Source organism: Acanthaster planci, linkage group LG07 (assembly GCF_054643075.1).
Source record: "Acanthaster planci isolate LZ-2023a linkage group LG07, COTS_SCS, whole genome shotgun sequence".
NCBI classification, from domain to species: Eukaryota; Metazoa; Echinodermata; class Asteroidea; order Valvatida; family Acanthasteridae; genus Acanthaster; species Acanthaster planci.
In genome coordinates this window covers 11,310,493-11,334,626 of record NC_141783.1, presented here as the reverse complement: position 1 = coordinate 11,334,626, position 24,134 = coordinate 11,310,493, and the positions used below count along the sequence as shown (strand labels likewise).

At 39.2% G+C, this 24,134-nt stretch overlaps 1 protein-coding gene across 1 annotated transcript; it reads right to left on the bottom strand.

Annotated features, from left to right (window-relative positions):
* Nucleotides 1-442: 442 nt before the first annotated feature.
* LOC110973638 (cytochrome P450 3A24-like) lies at nt 443-18,697 on the bottom strand. Its single transcript, XM_022224608.2, has 14 exons — nt 18,528-18,697; nt 15,068-15,170; nt 14,092-14,144; nt 12,120-12,216; nt 11,536-11,652; nt 10,915-11,003; nt 10,597-10,742; nt 10,195-10,322; nt 6,891-7,046; nt 6,102-6,322; nt 4,847-4,984; nt 4,174-4,273; nt 3,905-3,967; nt 443-3,163 (listed from the first exon to the last, which is right to left on the bottom strand). Exons 1-14 carry the CDS (start codon nt 18,605-18,607, stop codon nt 3,086-3,088), a joined length of 1,569 nt encoding a protein of 522 aa, XP_022080300.2. The 5' UTR covers nt 18,608-18,697; the 3' UTR covers nt 443-3,085.
* Between the last annotated feature and the right edge of the window lie 5,437 nt (nt 18,698-24,134).

Here is a 24,134-nt window from a genome sequence, read left to right as displayed (position 1 = left end):
CTGCATGTGCATCGCGTTTTCAAGGGCTTGGATTTGTACACTTGGACTGTGTACTGTTTTTTACGTAACCACCATTACTGATTTGATGGATTGTGGTCTTTGGCATCAGGACATTTTGCTTAAGGTTGACAGTCAATGCTTATTGGCACATATGGTTTGTGATCTTAGGTATACGACAATCATTGTCTTGATTGTTGTGGTCATAGGCATCACAACTCTTTCCGAGTTATCGTGGTCATGGGTACCACCTAATTTCGAATGTAGACTACTAGTTTGTGTTTTTGGTATTGTGTTCTTAGTCTACCGGTTTGCCCGTAATCTTTGGTATTCCAGTGAGAAAATGTCGATTGAAATTGAAGCTTTGGCGAGAGATACAAGCTCAATTTGCCTTTTGCGTTTCCTTTCTGTGTTGGCGCATAATTAATTGTAAAAACAAACAGCCTATGAAGCCCTGCTTTTATTCGGTAAAATTAAATGACTTAAATAAAGTAAAATCATTACAACTTAACTCTCAACGAAAAACAAAATGCATTTTTAATCTTTGCACAATACGACTACTTTGAAATTAATTCTGGCCTCTAAGCCTAGCTTTTGATATTTTTGATACTAATGGCTCTTGTGCTTCAAAACTTTCGCAAATAAAGCTTCACTCAGATCAGCAGTACCATTGTGTTTCCATCAATAACTGGAAAACATACAGCTTACTCTGACTCTTTGGTCAGTACGTTTGCAGATAATACCTCTTTTTTCGGATTTATCCAAAACAATGATGAAAGTGCTTATCGTTCACAAATGAATTCTGTCACAGATTGATGCAAGGATAACAATCTGGTACATAATGTAGACAAAACTAAGGAGATGATTATATACTTCCGTATGAGCAATAAGAAAACAAAAGACCCTGTTTGCATTGATGGAAAGCTGTTGAGCAAGTTGACAACTTTAAGCTACTTGGTACACACATAGCCAGTAATCTTACATGGAACATAAAGAGCCCGGAAATCACGATGAAGGCTCGCCAATGATGATTCTTTTTATGATAGCTGAACTCATTCCGGGTCCGTCAATGTATTTTAATCAATTGTTACCGGGCTATCATAGAAAGCATCCTTTGTTCGTCAGTTACTGGTTGGTTTGGTCGGATTTGTGTTAACGATCTACGAAAGTTAAATTCTGTTGTTCAGTCAGCAGAGATGATCATTGGTACAAGTTTGCCGTTACTTGATTTCATTTACAACGATAGAATGCATAAACGTGTTAAGTGTATCATGGAAGAAGAGCCTCATCCGGCTAATGACAACTTCACATTCCTTTCTTCCAATCGACGTCTCAGGACTTTTCGAGGTAGCAAGTGTATTACAGAAAGTTTCTCTCCCTCTGCGATTCATGCTTACAATTTGTTGTAATTGTAATCTTCCCTGGGTATTTGTTGAGTTGGTAAGTAATTATTCAGTAATGTGTATTTCTGGATATATTTGGTGTGTTTTTGAATTGAGCTCGGGGAACAAGTCAATTTCCGATGTAAATTCTTTTTAACCTTTTTCATTGGCTGAATAAATTTCGTATCTTATCTGTGGAGCCTGCAAAGCCACAACAACGTAAGTCTAAGGAAAACACGATGCATTTTAATCTTTGTACTGTATAAATCAATACCACTAATTAAAAATTAAATCAAGTTTCCAAACATAACTTGAAACGTTCCTCATACCGATTGCTCTTGTACTCTGTAACATTCCCAAATTAAGCTTCAAATTCTGTTTTTTACTTGGGATATCCCCCAGTTTAAGTATTTTTTGCATGGTTCTGTGAACGGTCCAGCAAACTATATATTGCAACGATTCCTACAAATTATTTCCCAAGTTGTAAAAATAGATCAATTTCTCTGTACATTAGTGGTAATTTTTTACTAAAATATTTCAACATTTTTAAAAGCAAGATCACATGCATATAAATTTGAAGTACATATAACTACCTGATCACATGTAAATAAAAACTGACTACCGATATAAAGGTATGACAGACACACACGTAAGCATGAATTTCAGAGAAAATTTAACAATAAACGCCAATTCCACCAGTGGAAAATGTAATCATTTCATAAGGACTAAGGAAATTTTCGATGGTCTAATAATCGATTTTCCCCCCAAATTGTCTTGAACCCACCCCCCCCATTTTCAATTACCCCCCCCATTTTTCTCATTCAGTATTGTGTAGTATGGATGGCGGCGGCCATGTTGAGCGCCGCCCCGCAACCGCATATACAAATTCTCTTACTGCGCTCCCTGATAGGCCTTTAATTTCTTCTGGCTCTTTTTTTGCATCCGTGGCTGTTCTTCCATTGACCATGTACATTTATTGTTGTTACAACGCTCTCATTTACAGGACTCTCCTGTCCAAATAACCCGTCCCATTTAAAAAATGCAAAATATTGACGTGTGATTTCTGTTCGAAGCGGCGCATCAGCTGAAACGGTTGCCTTCGCAAACTGCCCATCGCTCCGCAAGCTCCAACAGAAAATTTGATTTCAGTAACTCCTGAAAATACGTGCCCCAAGACCGCGAAATAAATAACTTTAGACAACAGATTCGGATGCAACCAGAAATTCCAATAAAAAAACGCAACTTTTCCCATAGAGTTTCACACCGTACATGATACACAGGCCATTCTATTCCTACAAGTACCTGGGAACGAAGCTGGAAAAGAGTAAGACCGTATTTATACGGAACGCTGGCACGCAGTTCGCGCAAGTCAGAAGCCCGATTTCTTTACCTTTTTTAATGAAAAGTGAATTTCGATTTTCAAAAATTTACCTTGACCCAGCCCCACCCACTATTTCGAGAAAAAGTCAAATAAAAAACATGAACTTTTGAAAGGCCCCTAATATTAAAAAAAAATCAAACAAACTTTCATTACTTAGAAAAAAATGAATTCGAGAATTCTGAAACGCTACTCAACACCTTATTTGGAATACACAAGTACTAAAATTATGACGACAGTCTGACTACATATCGTGCATCTTTCTGGAAACTTCCAACTTTTTCTTAGCCCTGTTTGGCTGGTGCCAAGAGTCCAAGGTCCAGGTACGTTAAGATCGAGGAACAGCAGACAGTTTGAACCCATTTGGAGGAGTCAGGAATCCAAACTTGCCAACAACTGGTGGAATCTGTGGGGGAAAAAAGGGGGAAAAACACTGACTGAACTCATTGCGCACTTCCATAGATACTTACTCGGCGGACCCGTGCGGAAAGCTGCCACCGTCTCCTGACGACGGACAGAGCGCTCTCTGAAACCTTGAGTACCTACCGGTTCTTTCAGAACCGCATGTACTCAGAAAGAAATATCCCTGCTTGCTGCTGTCGCAAACCTCTACTCTTTACTGGTGTTTTACTGGTCTTCAACTAACGTTTTATACCGATCAAGCACATTATTTACATTTATTCCTAAAATACCTTTTTGGTCAGAAAGCCAAAAGACGTCAATATACTATAAACTTCCAAGGATTTTGTTCTAGAATTTTACTTCCATTCCCCAGAAGTCCCCGTCCATTTTATAATACATGTATATTCCTTGTGCAAATAAACCAGAATAATCTCTTTATATGGACTTGGCGTGCGAGTGGCGAGTTCTGCGTGCCACACGTAGACTCTTGACCAAATGGATTAAACTGCCTCGAGCTCAAGTACTATCGCGTTTTCACGCAGCGGGCATTATCAAATGTTAATACACGGTCATATAACATCGTAACCATTGTGATTTGTAGACAATCTGCCCTAAGTTGAAGTGCACCCTCACTAACGAAAGACATCAACTTGCGCGCCCTCTTTTGTTGCCGCTCGGAGCAGATACCCCGGTACGTGCACCGTACTAAATTCTGCGCCCCAACTGTACACATTGTCCCACCTACCTCAGTTTCTGGGCACGTCTCCAAGCGAAAGTTCTGTAGCATCCGAACCAAACCCATTTTGATCTGTTAAAGATTGGCGAGATGTACCACTGGTTTCACTTTGAATAAAACGGAGGCTCATTTTACGGGGAATAACATTTAAGAATTGAAGTCTGTTTAAACATGTTAAGATATAAGGTCCTCGGATACTCAAATGTTTTTAAAATTTAAAACAAGCTATCATGAGTTATTTAGTATCATTTACTCGGGTTTATGGTAAATCAACCAACCTGTAGCTGAGCAAAACGCATTCCGACACAATTGCGTGGTCCTGCACCAAATGGAATGTAAGCGCACGGGTGGCGTTTCTCGCGTCGTTCTGGAGTAAACCTGGAAACCGTACATTCAAAAGGTGTGATTTATTCATATCCACAACTACAGTGTATAAGACCTGGGACGGATCGAAGTTTATCAAATACAGTGGACAAATGTGGTCTTGGTCTTGCATGTTCCATTTAGGTATTTTAATAAACTTTGATCCACCCTTTAATAAAATTACACTTAAATTAGTTAAATTTATTTTACTTGTCGAGACCTGCCAAAGTTTAAGACTAAAAGAATTCAATTGCAAAAAATCAAAAGCTGGACAAAGTTTGTCAGGTGCAACCATTTTAAAAACTTGAGAACGTTTTGCATAATGTGTTCCGACTAAAAGTGCAATATGACGTTATTATGAAAAGCTTAAGAATCAGCCTCTACTGCTCCAATTCACAGCTCTATCTGATAATAATCTGATAGAGGGTACACGATAATTGAGGGTCTACCAGATCAGTGAAATACGGCATTAGGCAGAGCAACAAAATTAAAATCCCGACACAATGTAAGAACGCGGTTTTAACAAGTCTGCCACATATCACAAGAACGGTAAAACAGCAAAGAAATAGACGTGGCCCTTCTTTCTACCTTTCAGGGTCAAATTTGTCAGGGTCCTCCCACAGTTCAGGGTCGTGATGAATCTGCCAGATCGAAAAAAAGACCTCCATGCCTTCTGGGATGGTGAACCCCTGGTACTTGTACTCGCGGCCGGCCTCGCGGGCAGAGCTGTTATTACACCGTCAAATCAAAGAGGAATCTGAGTAACTCTCTTGACAAGGGGCCTAGGCATGCTGAGTTCAGCAAAAGGGATGGTCAGAAGGGATTTGAGCTTTTAGCAATAATTACAAGTCTTTGACAGGTTTTTGTTTTTGGTGACTGTATAGGACAGGGAATTCGCTCAGGGAATTGTACAAAACAAACCTTACCTCTTCTTTCATGAGACACGTAGGAATTTAACAGGATTATAGGTAGAATGTATAATTTTCCGTAATATGTCTAATATATAAATATAATTTAATATAATTCAACCACTTGACGTGTAAACACAGAGGACATGTGCGCTCGTTTAAGAATGTTTCTTTATTTCCGTGGTTGACGTATTAACGCGTCGTGCTTAGTTTGGTGAAAGTGTAATTGCAAGGTTGAAGAATTTTCAGGTAAAAAAGCCCGCCCCAACAGCTTTTTCGGGTAAGAAAATCTGACGTTGACCGGCTGTGAATAAAATATTCAAAATCTTCCGAAAAGTGCCTCAAACGTCAAGTTAAAAATTGGGATTACATGATACATATATGTTTCGAGAAGGGGTTTGAATGGCCACGTAAATTTAAAGCTGGAAACGGCTAGCAAAAATCTGAAATCTAAAAGGTTCCCATACGTTTGTACAGACTAGATGTACAAAAAAGCTGCAATTCAGGGTCAACATCGAAACAAAAAGCTGAAATCAACCAAAAAGCCGAATTCTCACGCCCGTGAAACAACTTATATCTGTTTTTTGCAAATAAATTCACAAGTGCTGGCAAACTGCCAAACGTGTGACGCATCCATTAAATCCCCCCTTCAGCACTAAGGTTTTTGGAACTTCCCAAGACTCGCCGTTTTCTGGGTATAAGAACAAAAGCAAAGATTTTAGTGCCATTGTTATCGTTCAATAGAGTATGATATTTATCAACAGTTTGGTTGTTCATTCCTCAGATTACTGAAGAGGGGCTATGCTGTCCCTGAGACACAACCCCAGTTAAAAGGACACAGGTGTCACAACAGGTGCATTTATTTTTTTAAGAGTGCAATCTGACAAACAATAGAAATCCTTATACTGACACACACGAGTTGCCTCTGTACGTACATTATGGCGGGAGGATACTTTCGCAGAGTCTCACAGATGACCATGTCCAAGTAAGTCATCTTGGCAATATTCTCGTACGTGACATCGTCGCGTCCCGGGGCTATGGTATCAATCTCATTGATCAACCTGTCCTGAACTTCCGGGTTAGTCGCCAGGAGATAGGAGGTGAAGCCAAGGGTGGTACTAGATGTCTCAAACCCGGCCAGGAAGAAGGTCAATCCCTGCCAAAGATAGAATATTTATGAGACTGGCAAGAATGACAACTAATCCAATCGGCCCCTTTTTCGCTTAAAATTTCTTTTCCTTTCAGCCTAACTCACAAGATGAAACGTGCAAATTTCACATAATGTGAAATTTGCATGATTTTATAATGATTTTAAACCACTGTTTTTTTTCTAATGTTAATGTTAAATTTCAACATTCGAATCTTACCTCGTGTTTGTCCTTTGAAACACCATTACCCGTGAAAAACCAACTACTGAAATTATTACTGCGTAAGTCCATCAAAGCAGATGCAAGAAAGTTTCACTTCTTATTGTCTTAGAGACAGGTTTAGATTTTCTGTTTCAAGCATAATTACACAGGTGCAAATGGTATCATACTTATGTAATAATGGAATATTGAAGCGTATTAGAAAACAGAAACCTCATAATCAACAAGAAATGAACAGAAAAGCGTGAACAAAGAAACAAGCAAATTAAATATGTCACAGCACATTTTTTTTCTGTTGTGGAAAGCTCTAGATCGCCTGCAAGTGTTTTACTAAAGCGCAAAATGACCACTTCATACTTGTGCTTTCAGTTCATCCATGGTCAAAGATTTTTTGCTCATCCCCTTGCGGTGTTCTTCTTCCAGTTTCTCTTCTTCGGTTGCCTGAGCTTTGTCTTCAGCAGTCAATTCGGACTTCTTGTGAGCATCCAACATCAGCTGCAGGAAGTCCACTCTCTGCGTAAAACGGGGGTATAAGAATTGAGCTGTTTAGCTGATTTCAACCTTTTCTGTTGACCCAGAATTTCAACTTTATTGTAAATCTGGTCTGTACAAAAGTATAGCAACTTTTTACATTTCAACTTTTTGCTAGCTGTTTTCAGCTTTAAGTGGCCACTCACATCCCTGATAAAAAGAAAAGGGTGGGCTAGTGTTGGACCAGTGGGTATGCAGTAATTCAACTTTGTGCAGTGATTTGAAATTCAAATGATTTCAATGCATGCAAGGACACACAAAATTTGACAAATTGTGATTTGGTATCAACAAAACAAAATTCCTGCTAACCTATTTTGCTTTCAATTCTTTACAGGATAAAAACGCTTTTCTTTTGAGTAGTCAAATAGAAACCTGAATTCATTCCGCTTTATTAGTCCAGTTGTCGCACTGTGACATTTGGACATAAATAGACGAAAAAGCTCTCTCAGTACAGTAAGTAAGTTTATAAGTATGTTCTAATTTATTTTCTGGTGTTTTAATACAGCATAAAGAGAAATTCCTTAAATTTCAGGAACGTGTGCCGGTAATTTTTTAATGACTCACATTAAAACATTAGCCCCCCAAGTCTCTGGTTTCTGGTCACCGCGCGCGTCGCAGAAGACCTGAAAGAAGATTTTTTATTTTGCGTAAAACGATTTCCAAATGCTGTCAAACTTACTTGATCGGCTGGGATTCTGCTACCACGTAATTTTAACGTGTTTTTGATGGGTGGGAATGAGTAATATGTACGGTGAAGGAATCCCCCTAGGCCTCCGTACATTTCAGTCTGGCACGCCTGTGTACCTTTACACGAAGGCCGTATCCGAATCAGTCGGCTGCGGCTTAATATTGTGCATGATTCTATGAGAACTGGCTGTGGATGCTGCCAAATACTCAGTGTAATTTCGGCCGATTCGAACCCGGGCCCACGTCTGTGAACCAGACAAACGAAGTGGTCTCACGTCCTGCTTACGTATACAATATGAAACAGGTTGTAACTGATCCAACCAGAGAAAATGCTGTATTGGATTTAATTATCACTAACTTTGACAATCAGTACAAGAGCTCTTTGACTTTGCCACCAGTAGCTCAAAGTGACCATAATTGTGTGATGTGGGAACCTGATATTAATTCCTAGAAGCACGCACGTCTATTATTTGCCCGATGAAAGGCTCAAGTGTACGATCTTTTGCAAATTGGATTCAAACTAAAATATGGCAGGAAATAATTAGCGCTAGGCCTAGCTCTTGTCAAGTTAAAACTGATATTTTTTTGAGATGATCAGTAAACATTTTGATTTTTATTTCCCCACTAGAACTTTTAGAAAGTATGGAAATATGTCGAGTCGATGACTTGACCTTGGGGGAAAACCTTTTGTTCAATGAGAATGGTAATGATCACATGATCTTGATATCTTGAGTGAGTGGTCGAAGAGTAATGGGGTTTCCTTGAATCCTGCTAAATGTTAAATATTACAGGTGTATTTCGGCAGACAGGATCCTCCAGAAGCCACCTACAATATTTCTAATGTTCAGCTGCCTAATGTGACTAGTGTCAAGCTCCGAGGGGTCATCCTTCAGAGTATTCTGAAGTGGGATGGTCACATTGCCGACATTCTAACTAAGGCTAATCGTAAGCTGTTCATGATTCGTAAACTTAAAATGACGGGATTAACTAAGGATGAATTGGTCTGTGTGTGTAAAAACTACCAGCGACCAATTATGGAATATGCTGTTACTGTTTGGCATCCATCGTTGACGGACAGCACAATCTAACTTATTAGAATCAATCCAAAGACGAATTTGTCGCATCATTCTTGGCAATAATTACTCTAATTATGATGAAGCTCTGCGGTTACTTGATTTAGAACCCTTAAAGGAAAAAAGAATACACTTGTGTACTAAATTTTCCTTGAAGACCTTCCGTTCTAGCAAATTCCCTGACTGGTTTCCCAAATCTAACAGGTGTCATTCAATGTCCTTCAGGTCAGCTCGAAAATTTGACAGCCATCATGGTTCAACAAAAAGATTTCAAAATAGCCCCTTACCGTAATTGACAAGATTGTTGAATAATATACAGTTGAAAATTGATTCTGGGATTTTGGAATGGTGCATAACTTTGATTTGATGAGACGAATATGTACGGGGGCATTACTGACTATTTTCCCCTGGTGTCTTAGTACAGTATATGCAATGCCTATTAATGTTATGTGTCTTAATGCATATTGCATGATCCCAATGCTTTATTATATTGGAACTTGTATGTATTATTTATGGTTTTGATGTTCTCATTATTTCATTATCTAGTGTAATATTTCTTATACGTATTTTTTTATTTGTAAAGTATTTTGATGTACCACTTTGCTATTGAACCTTAGGGTTGCAAGTAAGTAGCAATAAGCCAGTAATAATAATAACAATATTAATAATACAAATTGAAAACGCTTTTTAGCAACAAACCGTGAGGGGCCAGTCATTTCAGTGTCGGTAAGGCTGTGGCGGTACATATGCATGCAGTGCATGCAGTGGGGATAGGCATCGTGTTATGACAATAAATGTAACAACTCATGCGTCGTCACTTGCCAAGAACAAAGGTAGATTAGAGTGAGAGGAGATTTTATTTTCTGAACTGAATTTTCCCCCTAATATTTTATGTGCAGCTTGTTTCTTATAAGCTCGTGAGAATTTTATTTTCCTTTTGGCTCTGGCATGTCTAGAGCTGATCTATTTGATTAATTTTTTAAAAAGGCTATTTGACGTGCAACTTGTTTCTTCTAATCTAAGGCAGAAAACAATGTACAAAGAATGTCACCTCATGAGAATTTCATTTAAAACCGGAAACTGGAGCTGAATATTTATTTTTCACATTCAATTTTTTCACGGTTGTGCTACTGTAACAAGCTCAATCTTGCCAAGCATTGAAGCCTCTTGTTTGAGTGAGATGACTGAAACCATTGCCTCTCGTCATAGTTTATGGTTATTTTATTAATTCAAAGTTGTAAATTCACACTTCTCATAGTAACAAGGCCATGTGCTCTAAAGTATATGTGCATGCACATCACAACTAAGGAAAAATAAGACAGGGGGGAAAAAGCCGCAGAAACCAGAGTCTTTTTTTTTTTTGGCCTTACCCGCTCTGTTCCACTCTTCCGGAGTTCCACTGCCTGCTCCATGATATTTTCAAAGAAATCCATCGTTTTACGGTTGAAAGAGGACACATTGAAATAATTGAGGATAGGAGCCAGGAACGGAGCTACCACTACAAAAACGAATGAGAAATGTGATCGTGAGATTTGGAAACATATTTTCTCGTTCCCAAAAGCGGCTTGGGGCCAGCAGGGACTAAGTCCAGAAAAGTTGTACAGGATGTGCAACTTTTCTGGACTTTGGACTACAAAGTTTCCCTCCATGAAAATAAAAAATAAATAAATAAAAACTGTAAAAGCCTCACATCCAGTTGCTAAAATCGATAATTCAAAACATCAGCTTTCTGTTCGTAATGATCACGGCATTCATTTCCGGAAAATACTTACAGAAAACAATAACTGCTAAGTTCAACTTGGGAGTAAAGATGTCCTTTGCATGAATGAGGAAGGGGTCGTTCTCGGTCTCTTGAGAGTTTAGAGTCAGACCAAACGCACTGTTGCCAATAGCGTCAATAAGATAGCCACCATAGATGCTGGGTAAAAAAGTCATACATGGCATTATTATTAATACAGGACACGTCTGGCATGGTATAAGCGAACGCCATTTTAAATTTAATGCTAATGATCATTATGTGTCCATGTGCGTTTCTGCCTTGGCATAAACTTTAACCTGGGCCAACAAGATGAAGCACGTAGATAACTTACTCCTTCAGCTGAACGCTCTTGCCTTCCTCGTAGTGTTTAGCAACTTTCCTGATCATTGGATCCAGGCAACTGTTGATAAGTGGCGCCATCTGATCAAAAACGGAAACGATTCAGTGAGCTGAAACAACTGAATAACTTGAGACAATTTGTGCAAAGCCCTTCTTCATCACGTCTTCAAAATCTACAAAACCCGAAAAGTAAAAACTAGTGTCCGAAGTCCACGAATCGCGTACATGTAGATATGTTGTGGTAGTGGTGGTGGTTTTATTATATCTGGTAATGACATCAAGGATTGCTCAAAAGCGCCATGCATGGGCGCTGCAGCTCGCGAGCCTGAAGAAACCTGTAGAGGGAAGACCACGGGAAGCAGTTACAGTTTTAGAGGTGGGAGAAAAACCCACGAAATCGGATAGGGACTGAAAACTCAATCCACATGTGAACCAAGATGGGATTCGAACCTGGACCACAGAGGTGGAAGGCCAGGAAGGAACCACTACGCCAACCTGACCTGTTGATGCATATCTGTGTACTGAACAACTAAAGAAAGGAGCATTATAATTGTCCACAACAGGCTGACAACATTGTGTCAGCTTACTTTCACAACGGAGACAATGCATTTACCAGCTTCATCTTGGATCCGCTGAAGGTGGGACTGAGGATACCCCTGACATCCTTCCAGTGATCGTCCCTTAGTGCAGTCAGCGCCTTGTCGAATGGCTTATTGTCGATTGCCTGCTTCTAACGTACCCATAAGAAATCAAGAAATCTGTCAGGACTGTCTGGCAATGTTTAAAGTGTCTACTCAACCCAAGAAATAGAAATCTTCCCTTTACAAAACCCTTTCCCATTCGCTGTAACTCGAGTACTGATAGTTGACCTAACACTTTTTCATACATGATGTGTGATTTTGAGATTGACATCGGACAAGGACCCGACACTGCTGCTTGTGTTACTGTTTTCGTTTCTTTAAGCTGGCTGGTGAACTACATTCCAAGTGTAAAGCTATTACAGGTAGATAGTCATGCAGATTTGGGAGAGTAATGCTAATTTATCTCCCTCCATTTTTCGTGAGCCAGCATAGGCCTACTTTTTTAATTTCAGACCCTTTCAGTTTGAATCCCCCAAAGAGCAATATTCTTCGCGTTTTTTTCTGACCACTACAGTTGAGCGTTTCTTTGTTTTGTGTTTCTCAGAAGTCTACCCACCTTCCGATTAGTGAAATTTGAGAATTCCTTGATGCACAGCATTCTGACAAAGTCAACATCTGCTGCCAGCAGGACGGCGCGCCATCCAGTATAAAAGCTACAGGAACAAAGGGCACATGACGAGATAAGCGTAAGGAAGAAGTAGTGACATGTGGAATCCCATTTCAAGGCAAAAGTGAGGTATTTCGCATTGTGCATTCAAAGATGTTTTAAAAGCATACACGATGACGCGCACCCAAATTTGCCTCGCCACTGTTTAGCATCGATGGCAATATACCGTAGAGTGTGACTTGTTAAAATTGTTATTGCCAAATAAAAAAAATTTGAAGAGGGGGAAAAAGGTGTTTTAAACCGTACAACTTGGGGCCATTTCTATAACACGTTGCTTTCTTGAGTCTACAAAATGATTGGCAAAAGTAGATCTCGGGGGAGACAACGGGGTCCCCCCGAGCTAAATTTTTGGGGGTCAGGAACGTCATAAAATATATCGGTTTTATTTTTCTCCCAAAGGTGTAAATCCGAAAGTTTAATCTCCCACTTACTGTAGGAATACAAGTATGGTCCACAAATACACAATTCCTGTATCCAGCATGTCCATGTATGTAGGTCTACATTTCTTGGCGGCCAAGACAGACAGACCATAGAGCTACAAACCCATGCTGATTATGATCATAGAGCTACAAACCCAGGGTTTGTAGCTCTATGTTATGATGAAGATGATGTTTGCCTTTTTGAAAAACAGGGTTTCCTCCAAACTTGGTTTTTCTCCAACCATGTGGTCCAACAATTTGTTGACATTTTACTTACCCAGGTAGCTTGCTTTACCGCTCCATATTTTTTTCTTATTTCCTCATCTCCAAAGCTATACTCCTTGACTGTATACATGTTTTGCGCCATAGGTCTGCGTATCATGTATAATTACACTCTGCTGTCTTCCGTCTTACTCAGTCTGTTGTTAATAAATCGGACGATGAAGCTCGGAATCCAGCGACAATTGGATTTGGGTGAATTTTCAAATATGACTCTGAGCATTAAAATGCACAGAAACAAATGTATATGCATGCATACCGTCTCGTTCATGCCGTCATTAACTTTACTAAGCTGAAATTGTATTTCACGAAGTCTCGACAAGTGTAACCCCATCAACTAGCGAGAAAACGTATTTTATTTCAGCAATCTTTTGAAGGAAATTTTACATGAGAACCGGACCGCTTCTGCTTCACATTGTACCAATCGCATATGCTACTGCTTGCGGTTGCTAGTTAATTCACATACTCCTAAATATTCTCCTAAGTGTCTGGCTGATACCAATTGCAGCATAAGGCTGCTTGTTTCCTGCCCAGTCTCATACGTACCGGCGCCCCCCCCCAAAAAAAAATGGAGAATCATGAGTTGCTTCCTCACCCATTTAATTACTGACAACCTCAGTGGCAGGACTGATGCAAGTGGCATTCCCATTTGTCCCAAAAATGTGCTCATCGACAACTATCGCTGATTTTGGTTAACAACTGTGAAACAGCTGTATATTTCAAATATAATTTGGCACAGATGAAGCGCCAGGACCACAAATCCTCGTGCGTTGCCGTTGCGTGGAATCTGCGTGCATATTGTTCTTCACTCTCCTGGTTTTCTGATTTTCTTTCTAATACAGCCTAAAAATTCGACAGCCATTATCCAAATCTGGCCACATAATAATGAACGTAGAGAGTCAACAGCGGATAATTTAGACGTGTTGAGGAAAAAACTTCAGCCCATACTGGAAAAGGTTACTTTCAGAATAAAACATTCAGACAAAAAACATGAGGTTGAGATTAACCACACAATAATGCACGAAGAGGGTCAACAATTGATAATTTAGGTATGTTTTCAGTAAACACTTTATCCTGTACGGGACAGGTTCCCTTCAAAATACAACATTGAGACAGCAAACCAGAGTCCCCCTATGCACTCAAGCACAAACATGACGGCTTACCCAAATATCTTTCCATGACGTGCAAAGTTCTTCTCGTGAAAGCCCGGGATTCCCTATAAAATAGATAGATAAAAGTTTTACAGTCTTTTAAAAGTTAGCATATGCAGTTTTACATCACATTCTGAAATACTTCTGTTCATCTTCAAAGTGTGCCATGCCAATCAAAAGTTTTACGAACTGTACACTAACAGTACTAATGTGCCTTTTAAAACTGCACTGCATAACGAAATGGCACTCTACTGCTGTTAAGCAGCCGTTAGAATGATTGCTTCAGTCATGTTCTCCAACCTCTAAAGAGTGAATTTTTTACAAATATCAGTATAACTCGTTTTGTTCTAAACTGTCCTGATCTAAATCTGAAACGTACAAAACGAATTTCCATCTTTTAGGAAAACAGTTTCAGTAAGAAACAGAGATGAAGGTGGACAGACCCTTGACCAAATGGACACACCCTTGAGCAAAATTCCACTGCAGAACGCACATGGACCTTGTCCCTAAATCACACTCTACATTGCTTCACAAATACTGAAAAAATGTAACCCCTTCCCCTAAAAATAAAAAAGCAAAGAAACAAACACACACCAAAAAAACTTGCATTAGGTTTGGGCTAGCAAAACACTCATACTTTGACTTCAAAGTACTCTCCTGGTCTTGAAGGTAAAAAATGCCTTTTAGACTCAAACTACAGAGTCTGTAGTTTGAGTCTAAAAGGCAATTGAGATATTCCCATGTTACACTTTAGAAGTCTGAAAATTCTAATGAAAAAATAAATACATTGGATGGGAAAAGCTGCCTGTAGACTATAAGGGATTCCAGTTCCTTCCTTTGTTCGTACAGATTCCATTTTGCCTCCACAAAAAAGTAAACGAGAAAAACGGGAAATAAAAGCAGGCGGCATCTTGCCCTTTCCTGAAGAGAAATGGCGAACCAGTTCTGTATTGCCAAATAGTCAATTATACATGTAAAATGTACTTACATCTTTACAAAATATGAAGTCAAAGGTATTACCAATGAACGGCTTAGCCTTTGGTGCGGGAATTCGCAATCTTGCCAGATATTGATGGCACCAGTAATCGTAACTGTTGAAGAGAGTGACAGACAGGTGGATTTGGTTTTAATTTTGCCATGCCTTCTATGTACCAAATGGACGATTTAAAATCCCAGCAAACACGCCCAACTAGCAAGTACACTGTAAAACCCGAGCGTTTAACTTCTACATGTATATTTAAAGTAAACGCAAATCTGTAACAATTTTTAACATTAATTTTAGACACGTTTATCAATGAACACATATACGAAATGTTTACATGCTGAACACATTATTTTATTTAGTAAACGCAACGCATGTTTATGGTTAAATGTGTGGATGTGTTTAGCATATGTTTTTAAACACTTATTTATTATCAACTTGTCGTATGCAGTGATAGCAAGCCAACTGCTACAACAGCCAGCAGACGTGCGGGGGACGCGGAAAGATATCGAAGTGCTCATGCACGTGTGTGTACATACAGCACATGCGCCTGTGTGCACTGTACAGGCGTCTTAAATGCCTGTACATACACGTCTTAAACGCAAGCAGTATAACTGTAGGTACACTATGGTGTGAACGGTATTTATGTGAAAATCAAGTGATAAACCACTCTCCATCCATATCATTATACATAATATCAGCTCAAATTAACCACTTGCAATATGATATATAAAAAATCATCGGCACTAAAGATTATTGGCGGAAAATAATGAATTCACGTTTGAAACCGCTATAAACAGCCTTTTAATGTCTCGATGATAAATACTTTCAACCACGTTCACGACTAAACGTGTGTTTAGTTTATAGGCCTAAACGCAACAAACGGTAAGGGGTTTTACAGTGATAAGCAAGTTCACGCAGTTTGACTGCAGTAACTTCTGAAATACTAATAGGTCATTTTTAAGAGTGCCTGAGCACGCACATAATGTCTGCGCCAAGGATGGCGTCATCTTTTTTTTTCCGCGCGGAGAATGAGAAGTTTGCGCTTTAGTTTTATATATAGCTCTATGGTATTGACACAAGTATTGTCTTATTTATATCATGCACTTATATTCTGCGTATTCACCCTTTTTTTGTTCCACCGCACGCAAGAGTTCAAAGTCCATTGGGCGTGCTTAAAGCACACGCACGTGGATAGTTTGTGCGAAGGGCCAACAAAGTACATGTACAGTGTATATGCACATGTAAATTTAACACGGTCCTGCTCGTGGAGAACTGTGCATGTAGCTATAGGAGAGTACCCTGACATGTTGCTCTTCACTGTGTCCCTCGTCTTTCCGTCTGGAAATTGGGCACATATTCAACTGTGGTTTCCTAACTTTGGATTTTTTTTCTGAAAGCCGACTTCGAGAATTCCAGCCTTGCTTGGCCACGAAGGCCATCTGCCAAACCGCAAATTCTCGGTTTGTAGCCCTGTATGCTCTGCACGCTTTGATTTAAAGAGTGAAAAGGCTCATTGTTCGGTGGCGTGCGGCTCTACTCACACTGTCACGTTCCCGTTGCCTCTTTTCAAAATGGGAACTATTGTGAAGCTGGTGATTATGATGCAAATTCGGCCTTTTCATTTCTTGACAACGCACAAAGGCCGTTCGTGCTACACATGGTGTCAAGGCGATCCACTTTCCTTAGGCAAAGCCTAGCATAGCACTTTACATTTCAGCACTTCTTCACAGTTGATCTAATCTAGCAATTTACCTCCACTCAAATTCCTAAGATATTTGTAAGACATTTGTTTTGTATGGGGGCGCATCAAAGGCTTCATTTTTATAACTGGAAAAACTTGGAAAATTAAGTTAGAACTTGAGATTTCCATGAACGTTCTAGCCGGTACGTCAAGTCATGATTTAATGAACAGGAATACTGAGTGCTTGATGAAATTTCACTTACTGCGATTAGTGAAAATTTAGGCAAAATTTCGTTCCAGTGAGGCACTAGAAAAGAAAAATAAAAAAAGGGGGGCATAGGTCCGTGACACCTTGGCCACGTTAGTAAACATGTACGTACATGCATGTATTTACATCAGCAATATTATTAGTTTGTTGATGACGATCTAGTGCAGTTTTGATGCCAGTCTTCATTGCATTGCGACTGACGTCAAGGTTCTGAAATATTACCCAAAAGTTTATACTAAGTTCTTGATTTTACCTAATGAAGAAACCAATTTTACGTGTACGTATTGTTTATGTTCTTAACTATCCGGCCAGGGGGTTAAGGAATTCAAGTCCCTGGACTGCAAAATCGAGGAAAATACGCTCAAAGACTACATTAAATCACATTTGTCACGGGTGTGGACGTAGGCCTACATGTAATTCCTCCGTTCTCGAGTTCTAAGTGAACCTGAGCTGCGTACTCGCACTACGTGCGCGCGATTTCCAGTGAAGCTGACTTTTGCACGCCTACTATCATAAAGGCTATATACACATGTACCTGGTACCTGCACCTGCCTGGCAATATCTAAAAACAAGTTCCGTTTGTTGACGGATGAGTGCTTCAGTCCATGGGAGGTTTAGGACTGACCGGTAACCCCTATTGGAACCCCCGGGAAAAGCTCAATTTTTTGTTCAGCTTCACATTTTGGGCTCGTAAAGATGAATTTAATTTAATGCTAATTTTTACATGAACAACCTCGATCAGCATTAGCCGGCTCAAGTATGCTGTAAATGGGAAGAACAGTTATCGCGGATCACTCTCAGAAGCCTTTTATTTGTTTGCAGCTTTTTTATGGAATTAAACGCGGCAAACTCTTGTTGAGACGTAATTTTTATGAAAAATGAAACAGTAACGTGTTTCATGGGCGTGTACGCAGCTCGGATTCTCGTAGCCGAATAGTTGGGCGCTCACACACTGTACCAGAACGGCTGAATGCAGTCCACAATAATAGATCCCCTCCGTACGACGTCATGTATAAGGGCAATTCTTTCTTCCTCAAGGATAGGCTCTAGAAAACGACGTGGAAATGGGGCGAAGTGACTGTAAAGCTGACTGTTTATTCTTAACTGGGGACCCCACTCGACAAGCATTGCTTCTTGGGGCCCCCATCCACATATAAATACTTCGTGAAACTAGAGTAATATTATGTGGAAAATAAAGTGAACTGAACGGAAAGCTTCGTGCCTATGTAAGGTACATGTATCTTAAGTTGCATAGGAGCGATCGGTCTGATGCGCCATCGGTCAGTCTTAGTGCATGATTTGGCGATAATTCCAGCCAAACGCTTTTTATTTTTAATTCACGGTTGTGAACGATTCCCGAAAAGGGAAGTCAAGTTGGAGATTTCATGCAGTCCGAATTCTGGACCAATCGGGAACAGCGATTGGGCGATCGCGCCCAGCACGTTTGCTGCCTAGTTGTGCTACATTATGTATAAACACTGTGCTTTGAAGTGACTTGAAAATAATGAGCTTACATGAGTAGAAGAGCACAGGCTGTTATAATTAGTATCCATGTTGATGTGGCGAAAAATGGAGGCTCCCAGCCCTCGTCCATGGTTGTACATGTACATATGTATGTGACGCCGTCAATCGGACTCAACACTGCACAAACATACACTGTACATGTACATGTACGTACGCAACTGATTTTACGCATAGGTTGTGCACCCATTCGACGTGTAGTACAGCGGGTGCTTAACCTGGTCTTCGTAAACCGTTAGACTGGTTATCAATCCCAGCCAAGTCTTCAGAATTCGCAAGACGAATGGCATTTTTGTTTACAGGGGAGACTCGAGATGATTAAAGGCTAGGATGGTCGTTCTGAGATCTGGAGGATCGTTTTTGAATTTTCAAAGAAAGATATAAAGGCCTGTATTTGAACGGGGGAAGCTTCCGTGAAGCGTGCAGACTAGTCTAATTTCAAGACTGGTAGTAACACAATAGAGCTACATGTACAGTACAAACTCAACGTAGTTTTTTATGCAGTAACACCATTTTCCCATAGGAAAGTGCATGCAAGAGTATCCCCGGTGTGTGGGAAAATAAGAAAGAACTCCAGTGGGCTTTTATAGATGGATTTCACATTAGCGCTGTCTGCGCATATCCGCATCGAAACCGAGGCTCTCCGTGTTGAACTTCGTTGCGCTCGCCTGCGGAGTCGACACAGTACATGCAGTATCCGGTTCGTAAGTGTGACACCACTTCAGTTTAAACCACGCCCACTGCATAAGATACACGGCCATCGCAGGTACGTTAGTTTGGGGTAAATTGCCATTGTTTTTTCTTTTGATTTCACGTGTCGAGTCATCCTGAAAGACTCTTCCACAAAAATGTACAGCTTGAAAAGTCTGAATTTAACATACCCCCTTTATGTATTTTGAGTCTTGACTCCTTACTTTCAATCGTTTGATCGTATTAAGAATTGAAGCTGACACATACAGCCTCGTTTTCAATCGCGGAAGTGCGCAGATTGACGCTAAAAGCGTCCTATTGGGATCCCTCTATTAGCATGTAGTGTACTGAATTCTAGAGGAATTCCTCCGGGTTTATATTTATGGCAAATTAGTCTAGCCCCAAAATGCAGTGAAACAGTGGCATATTTTTTGCTTTTTCCTCTTTGTAGGTAACACAGGTTAAGTAGGTCTAAGAAGTGACGTTAATTTGTGCTGGAAATTGGGGGATGGAAACGTGAAAAGTGGGGGGGGGGAGATGAAACAAACATGTAATCTGTATCTGCAAGGGCATGATTATGGCTTTGTTTTATTAATTTCCCCGTTTCAGTGATAGGTTGTGATTGTAGGCCTACATGTAACCTCTATCCCAAGGGATGCCATGTTCATTTTTCTTTCTTCATGCTCAGGTACAGCAAGACAATCAATGATATGAACCTGATATTTTCCTTAGTATGTGTCATGGGCAGTGCTGATACTGCCGACAGAGTTCACGGTACAGAAGCATTTACGCAAGATGTGAAGCTGTATAGTGGGATCCCAATACGACGTTTTTAGCGTCGATCTGCGCATTTCCGCGTTTGAAACTGAGGCTGTATGTGTTAGCTTCAATTCTTAATACGATCAGACGATGGAAAGTAAGGAGTCAAGACACAAAATACACTAGGTGTGTTAAATTCAGACTTTTCAGGTTTCAAACTTTTGTGGAAGAGTCTTTCAGGATGACTCAACACGTAAAATCAAAAGAAAAAATAACGGCAATTTACCGCGAACTAACGTACCTGCGATGGTCATGTATCTTGGGCAGTGGGCGTAGTTTAAACCAGCCCCACCCCCCGCACGCTATCATTTAAAATTTTGAGACCCACTCCAGTAATTTTATAGAAACTTCCTATGAGATTCCTTCAATAATGCTGTCCTTGTATCAGGAAGTCAAATAAAGCTATATTCAAAACGGAAAACAAAACAACCCACTGACATCAATTCACACAGAAAACCTCAGTAATCAGGTGTCGCGCCTTTTTTTATTGAAATCTTGACAACCTGTCACACATCTTCAGAAAAAAAATGCTCAGCTTTAAAAAAAAAGACTGAACAAGCTTAACACTGTTTAATGGCAAGATTTTGAAATGTCCTGCAAGAAATAATGAAACGTACGAGAAACTGCTATTTCAAAGATGGATTTGCACCGGGAAGACGACAAACTGATAAGTTTGAAGGTTTTCTCCAAAATCAAAACCTCTAGCGTAATTTTTCCTGCTTTCAGAAGGAATTCTGACTTCAAGTTACGTATTTACTTCAACTTACTGATAGAAACCTGTGTTCCTTTCCATCTGTGGGAAATTTCAAAACTGTTAATATCAAATACAGAACTGTGTATAATTTTTCTGGATTTCTTCAGAAAAATTGGTTTAACATACATTACTGTTTTTCAAAGAAAACAGTTTGAATTTTCAAGATATACTAAAAGACTAGTGTAGTAGTTTAGTATTTTTCAAGGTCAGTGCCAGACACTGAACTTGTTAGGATAGAACAAAGCTGGAGAACATGGAAATTTGAAGGTGAATAAGAAAAGGTTAATTACAAAATAATTGAAATGAATAAATAAAATTGATGAACCATAACTGCTTTTGAAAATTAAGCTTTATGACAAAAGTACTTAATTTTAAACAGGAAGGTTTAAAATCTTAAATTTATTTTGTAATCTTTCTGGTTGTATTTACCATCAAATGTACATTATTCTTGTAAAACTATTCATTCTTGTTAAACTATTTCCAACCTACCAGTTCAAAATCTGGTACTGAACTTGGTACTGGAGAGCTGTTCGACTTTAGCTTGAGAACTTACTTTGTCCTACATCTTCAGGAAATTTGGGGGAAAAACACACAATGACAGCTCTGCAGAACCTATTAAACTTTGTCACAAAGCAATGTACTGTCTTCTTTTCCAGAATAAAATTTCCTCTCGGGAAACACTGCAAAATATGATTCACCATCAGTTGTTTTCTTTCAGATTTTTGCATCTTCTTCCGGAAAAATAAGACTGTTCAACATTCCAGAGTTGTTTTGCTGAATGATAAAAAGAGCGGGGAAATGCCATGGACAATGGACAATAAAAGTATTTCGTATCGAAACCTGTTTAAAATGAAGACATCTTGTAACTCTGCAGTCCCCATTGACTGAGATGAGTCTTGTTTCTTTGCAAATGTTATTTGATGTAGGGTCTACCTATAGGATCTGTACTTGCTTTAGGTTTGGCGACAGTAGTGTCAAGCTTGACAAGTACAGATCCTATTCCTTTCCGAAAATTTTCAACCCCAGGGAGGACTGCAGGTATTTTTCCCTGCCATGCAGCTTCCGACAAAGTAGATGGATTTTAGGTCCAAGAAGCATTTGCTGCGAAATACATGTAATTGACTATAGGCATGTAACTTTACCGGTAAAAATTTCAACCCTGGTCTGGAGTGTGGCTCAGAACACTTGTGCTGACGAAATATAATGAACATTGGAAATGTGCACAGCATTTCGGTACCTGTTGCTGGTTTCTTTAGGCCTAACAGGTTTATGGTTTCTCTTTGTAGGGGAAACCAATGAGACCTTTGTATGTGAAACACGTTTTTGACAACGCAAGACACAAGGAAAAGGCACATTCTGATTATTTCGGTATATTTGATAACACCTTACGTATACTCTGATAGTGTCCCACTGGATATGATAAATATGGATAGAGGCTTGTACATATCTTAATTTCAATTTGACAGTATGAGACGCAATGGCAACTGACCAATGCATCACTGCCCAGTGGGACCCCGAGTAAAGGAAAACAAGAAATTTAAACAAACTTGAAGCTCGGCTAACCAAAATTTCCACGAGGCAAAGGTACATACGCTGTTTCATCAACCAGGTCTGAGGTCTTAATATAATTCAGTTTTCTGTGTGCTGTGCAGAGAAAATTTAATCAAATCCCGCAAATCCAGAATGTTAATTTGATTAACACTCTGCTTGATCATGTCCATTTACACGTACATGTCTGCCTGTATTAAAAATTCCCCCTTTGAAAGAAGTGAACATGGTGAATGGTTTAGAGGTTTGATAATTTTGTTATTTGCTGTGCATGGATCCTGATATGCTATGCAATTATATATGTAACTTAACTGTGTTTCTTAGTATGCTGTTATTGACAGGGCCTTGGTTTACCAGGGGAATACATGCAATTTATTAAATAAGATTTTACTGGTTAACGAAAGATACTGCATATACATCGGTATGTGAATCAAGAAGCCATTTCACCGTGCACTGCATGTCAAATGCTTGGAGCAAATGCAAAGGGTGCAGAAATTGCCAACCTGTAGTAGTCACCCTGGCCGTGAACAAAACCAGAAGACGAACTATAATTAAAAAAAAGGTTTAGGAATAACGAAGTGAAATAAAAAGTTACGAAATAAAGTAAAACAAGTAAAATGGAATAGAAAAAAAGGTACCCGTTGCATTTCCCCATCTATAAAATACCTGTAGAATGATAAATGAAATCAAAACATTTTTACAGACTGAAGCAATGAGGCATTAATATCCGTTAAAAACCCGTTTTTATAGCATTGATTTGAATCATTACGGCCAAAATTTGAAATGAATGAATTTACCGCTTTGTCTATAATATGCATTATAGACAATTGTGCAACATCGTTTTTTACTAGCATGTTGTGTTTGTTTACATGTACATCTAGAACGTCGTAGAGTCGCATGTATTGCGTAAACCTGTAATTTTATGAGGAAAAAAATCGTGTAATGTTACTTTTTTTTACAGTGATTGGATCAGCTTTTACTTGTAAAAAAGTGTGGACCATTTGAACAATGAACAAGTTCAGGAATACTACGTGTAAAAATATGAAACTTTACATTGCCAAACTTAATTGAAATGCGCAAACTTTAGTTATCAGCATTTTTTCTCTCTAGCAAGAGTATAGGAACTAAGCTGCTGTGTGTTCAGAATTTATCGACCCAAAGTGTATCAAATAATAATTTCCTGCCTGAAGAGTACAGCAAGGATAAATATGCCTAATTAAGGTCAGGAAGCTGAGAAATAATTCGGACCATAACTGGCCAATTCTTATGCTGGTATTTTTTTAACCGCGTTGACCTTTGGCAACTGTTTCATCGAAAATTAATCAGCAAATACGTGGCAACAGTAACAAGTCATTATAACAAACTTATGCTGTAAAAACTTTGTACAATAAAGCATTGGGCAAAGTTAAGTTATTCAGATGATGGGCACTATTGGTCATGTTCAACAAATAAATAAAATGAAATTAAATATAAACTCATCAGTTAGACAAATTGTGTATAATTTTGGGCGTTAATTTACACCAAATTAAGGTAAAAGTTGCTCACAAGCCCAATTTTTCGCAGTTTAACATTGACAACCACAAACCTTACGGTAGCCAGTTAACGGTAATGTTTCTTCTCAGTAAGAGTATATCTTTCAAACTGTTATGCATTCAGAATTTCTCAAACCAAAGGTAACAAATGATAACTACCTTCAAGAACTGTAGAACCCAAACAATAAACACACGCCGAATTAAGGTGAGGAGGGTGAGAAATATTTTGGACTATAACTGACTAATTTTTTGCTGGT

Bases quoted from the DNA above. Each gene is read 5' to 3' on its own strand.
- LOC110973638 (XM_022224608.2), bottom strand. From the start codon at position 18,607: ATGGACGAGGGCTGGGAGCCTCCATTTTTCGCCACATCAACATGGATA. The intron at 15,171-18,527 runs GTAAGCTCATTA...TCTCTTCAACAG, and splicing joins GCCTGTGCTCTTCTACTCAT to TTACGATTACTGGTGCCATC. The intron at 3,968-4,173 runs GTTGGTTGATTT...AATCTTTAACAG, and splicing joins TGCGTTTTGCTCAGCTACAG to ATCAAAATGGGTTTGGTTCG.